This window comes from Lipotes vexillifer, unplaced genomic scaffold (assembly GCF_000442215.2).
Source record: "Lipotes vexillifer unplaced genomic scaffold, Lipotes_vexillifer_v1.1 scaffold1545, whole genome shotgun sequence".
Classification (NCBI taxonomy): domain Eukaryota; kingdom Metazoa; phylum Chordata; class Mammalia; order Artiodactyla; family Lipotidae; genus Lipotes; species Lipotes vexillifer.
This window is the reverse complement of record NW_006789763.1, coordinates 529,769-533,620: the sequence shown is the minus strand read 5'-3', so window position 1 is coordinate 533,620 and position 3,852 is coordinate 529,769. Positions and strand designations below refer to the sequence as shown.

The window sequence follows — 3,852 nt, the reverse complement described above, 5'->3', positions numbered from 1 at the left end:
GGCGGGCTGACCCAAGCTGCATTGGAAAGAGTGTCACCGAAGGCCTGGTGTCTATTGAGGATATCCCGGAAGTCCACCCGGACCTGCAGAAGAGGCTGCGGGCTCAGGGCATATCGTCCTACTTTCCAGGTGCCCCTGCCCTGCGCAGGTGGGGTGGGGTGGGGGTGGGAGCAGGGTTTCCTTCCAGAGCATCTTCTCCCAGAACCATGCAAGGCCATCGCTCAGCAGCTGCCCACACAGGCAGCCTGTGCACATGTCCAGTGGCAGGTGTGGTCCTGGCCTCAGCACCTCCAGCCTCTCAGCACTCCGGGAGGCTCTGGTGCAGACCTTGAGCGAGAGCCCAGCCCAGAGGTCACAGGCAGGGAGGCGGCCGTCTCCGGTGCCTGTGCTAGTACTGGGTGTCCCTGCACCGACGTGACATGCGTCTCGCCGTTCTTTGTCCAGTGCAGGCAGCAGTGATTCCCGCTGTCCTGGAGAGCGCAGCCAACGGGTTCCTGGTAAGCAGAGGCGGCTACCGGCCTAGCGATCTCTGTGTGTCTGCCCCAACGGGCAGTGGGAAGACGCTGGCCTTCGTCATCCCCGTGGTGCAGGTGAGCGCAGGGAGCCCTCGCTCTCCAGGCGGGTCTGCAGGCAGGAGCGGCTGACGTGGGCGCGGGCAGACGTGGGGGGCGGGCTGACGCGGGCGGCTGTCTACACCGCAGGCCCTGCTACGGCGAGCCGTGTGCCAGGTTCGGGCCCTGGTTGTGCTGCCGACCAAGGAGCTGGCCCAGCAGGTACGTGAGCCCGTGCCTGGAGGTCAGACCCAGGGGCTTCGTCACTGCGGCGCAGGGCCTCAGGTCGCGCTGGTGATGGCTGCTTTTCCTCCAGGTGAGCAAAGTGTTCAGCATCTACACAGATGCCACTCCTCTTCGGGTCGCCCTGGTCACCGGGCAGAAGTCACTGGCCAAGGAGCAGGAGAGTCTCGTGCAGGACACGTAGGTCCCTCCGGTCTGTGGGCTCCTCCGAGAGGTGGGCTCGCTCTGTGCAGCCGCGTCGTAGCCATCTGGCCCCAGGGAGCGGAGCACTGCCGTCCACAGGGTCCCCACGTCGCGGGGGGCGGTCAGTGCAGGGTGGCCCTCCTGAGCCACTCTCTGCTCCACAGAGCAGACGGCTTCCGCTGCCTGGCAGACATCGTGGTGGCCACCCCTGGCCGCCTGGTGGACCACGTCGAGCAGACCCCAGGATTCAGCCTCCAGCATCTCCGCTTCCTGGTAGGTGGCCCACGTGGAGGGAGGCCCTGGCCCAGACCCGAGGCTGACCGCGGCACCCCCGGCCCCGCAGGTCATCGATGAGGCCGACCGCGTGATAGACAGCATGCACCAGTCCTGGCTGCCGCGGGTGGTGGCCGCGGCCTTTCCCAGTGAGGGCACTAGGGATCCCTTTGCTCTGCTCCGGAGAACGCAGCCCCGGGCTGTGACCGCAGCCAGGTACCGGGTCCTGCACTCTGCTCTGCGCCCAGTGTGGCCGCCCTGAGCTGGCCCCCTCCGCCGGCCCCCGTCTGAGACACTCTCCCACCAGGCTGGGGCGGGTTGGTTGGGCTGTGCTGCTTTCCCAGCGTCCCCTCTCCTTCCAGCGTCTGCTGCCCCCAGATGCCCCTGCAGAAACTACTCTTCTCAGCCACTCTGACCCAGAACCCCGAAAAGCTGCAGCAGCTTGGCCTCTACCGGCCCCGGCTCTTTTCCACGGGGTCGGTGCACGGGGGCCTCAGAGACTCCGACGTGGACGTGGCCGGGGACTTGGGCGGGAAGTACACCTTCCCTGCGGGGCTCACGGTGAGCAGGACACTCGGAGCGGGGAGGGGGCGCGTCTAGGCACCGGGCTGTGGCCAACCTCGCGCCGTCCCGCGCAGCATTGCTACGTGCCCTGCAGCGTCCGCCTCAAGCCGTTGGTCGTCCTGCACCTGATCCTGGAGATGAATCTCTCAAAGGTTCTGTGTTTCACCAACTCCCGTGAGAACTCGCACAGGTGAGGCCCGCGTGGTGCGGGGGCTGGAGGGGAGAGGAGGTGCTTCCCGCGGCCCACCCGGCTCGGGCCCCTCCCGCCAGGCTCTTCCTGCTGGTCCAGGCTTTCGGGGGCGCGCGCGCGGCCGACTTCTCCTCTCTCCACGGGCCTGGCGCTAGGAAGCTGATCTTGAAGCGGTTTCGGCAGGGCGAGATCCAGCTGTGAGTCCCTGGGAAGACAGCCCGGGGGCCTGCTCCGGGGAGGGCGCTCGCTCCGGCGTCAGCCTGGGCTCCTGAAGGGCACCTCGGGCCCTCCCCAGCTCCGTGGTGGCGTCCCCAGCAGGGTGGGAAGGGGCGTGTGTCCCTGCTCTCGGCCTCAGGCAGGGCCCGCGGCCCCTCGTGTCCCGCCAGCCTCATCAGCACGGACGCTACGGCCCGCGGCATCGACGTGCAGGGCGTGCAGCTGGTGGTGAACTACGACGCCCCCCAGTACCTGCGGACCTACGTGCACCGGTGCGGGACTGGCCTTGGGTCTAGGGAGGGGGTGGCCTGTGGAGAAAGCCTGGTCCCAACAGCCCTCAGGCTGGGGGGCCACAGCTCTGGAGGAGGATGTGCTCCGTTTCAGGGTTGGAAGAACCGCCCGCGCCGGAAAATCAGGACGGGCCTTCACGCTGCTCCTCGAGGTGCAGGTCAGCCTGGCGGTCTCAGCAGGAGGTGGGGCTCGGGCTCGCCCTGGGGGTCCCGGCGGGGCGGGAGCCTCTTCCCCTCACGTGCTCCTTCCCCGCAGGAGAGGAGGTTTGTCCGGATGCTCAGGGAAGGCGGGGTGCCCAGCCTGGAGCGGCATGACGTCCCCAGTGAGCTGCTGCAGCCGCTGGTCCCACGGTACCAGGAGGCCCTGTCCCAGCTGGAGAGGGCCGTCAGGGTGAGGTGCCGCGGGGGCTCGTCTTGGGACAGCCGAGGTGGAGGGAGGAGACGGCAGGGGGGCCCACGGCCCGGAGGGGTCCGGCACCGCACTGGCTTTCCGAGCGGGCCTGGGGGTGGGGCGTCTCTGCCCTCGGCAGTGGAGAGCGGGGCCAGCCGCAAGGAGTGAGAGGTGGGTGGCGCCTGTCAACCCTTGCCTTCCGCCACCCCCGCAGGAGGAGCAGAGGCAGAAGGCAGCCTAGGCTGGGGCTCGGGGCTCGGGGCTCCACCCTTGTGGTGGGGGAGCCGCCTCCTTTCTGGAAACATCCTGAGCACCGGTTGCCAGACGCACGAGCAGGAGACGGGGATTCCTCAGCTGAGAGAGCCTCGGTCCCCAAGCACGCTGCTGCCCTGGGCCCGGCCCCCTGGACACAAGGCTCTGGCCCAGGCCTGAGACCTTCCAGGGGGCACAAGGTCAGCCCCCTGTCGGGTGGTCTTTCTGGAAGCAAGTCTCCAGTGAGACTGTATACGCTCCCCCGGAACTGATGGGGTGGTGTCTGCCACGCGTTAGGCTGTAAGTTGGGGATCAGCCTTGAGGTACCTTCAGGAATTCAGTTCTTCTAGCAGCGTGAGCCACCACCCTGCGTGGGAGAGGTGGCCCTGAGTCCCTCACTGTTGGGGTGAACGGCCGGCTGCTAAGTAGCTGTTCCCCGCGAGGCATCACAGAGACCGGAGGATGCGCTGCGAGGTCATCGCGGCTGTACTTGACGATTAGTCACTGCGCGTGTGAGACGAGTGTCCAGGAAATGGGCTTCAGAGCACTGACCGCCGTCTCTGAGAAAGCCTCGTTTCCAAAAGTCACGTGTTGACAGAGCCTTAATGGGAGTGAATCGCAGCTCCTTGTGTTGGCAGTATAACCGCCATGAGTCCTGGCGTCTCGCGTGCTCGCTGTCGCCCGAGTGGACGTCATGGG

The 3,852-nt window shown here is 67.2% G+C and overlaps 1 protein-coding gene across 1 annotated transcript in view; it reads left to right on the top strand.

Annotated features, from left to right (window-relative positions):
• DDX51 (DEAD-box helicase 51) overlaps nt 1-3,142 on the top strand; it is a 4,719-nt gene extending 1,577 nt beyond the window's left edge. The window contains 13 exon segments of the mRNA XM_007462796.1: nt 1-129; nt 445-590; nt 702-773; nt 868-974; nt 1,142-1,250; nt 1,321-1,466; nt 1,613-1,811; nt 1,889-2,004; nt 2,085-2,201; nt 2,391-2,492; nt 2,605-2,668; nt 2,767-2,901; nt 3,116-3,142. Coding sequence (XP_007462858.1) covers nt 1-129; nt 445-590; nt 702-773; nt 868-974; nt 1,142-1,250; nt 1,321-1,466; nt 1,613-1,811; nt 1,889-2,004; nt 2,085-2,201; nt 2,391-2,492; nt 2,605-2,668; nt 2,767-2,901; nt 3,116-3,142 — 1,469 coding nt within the window.
• The last annotated feature ends 710 nt before the right edge of the window (nt 3,143-3,852 follow it).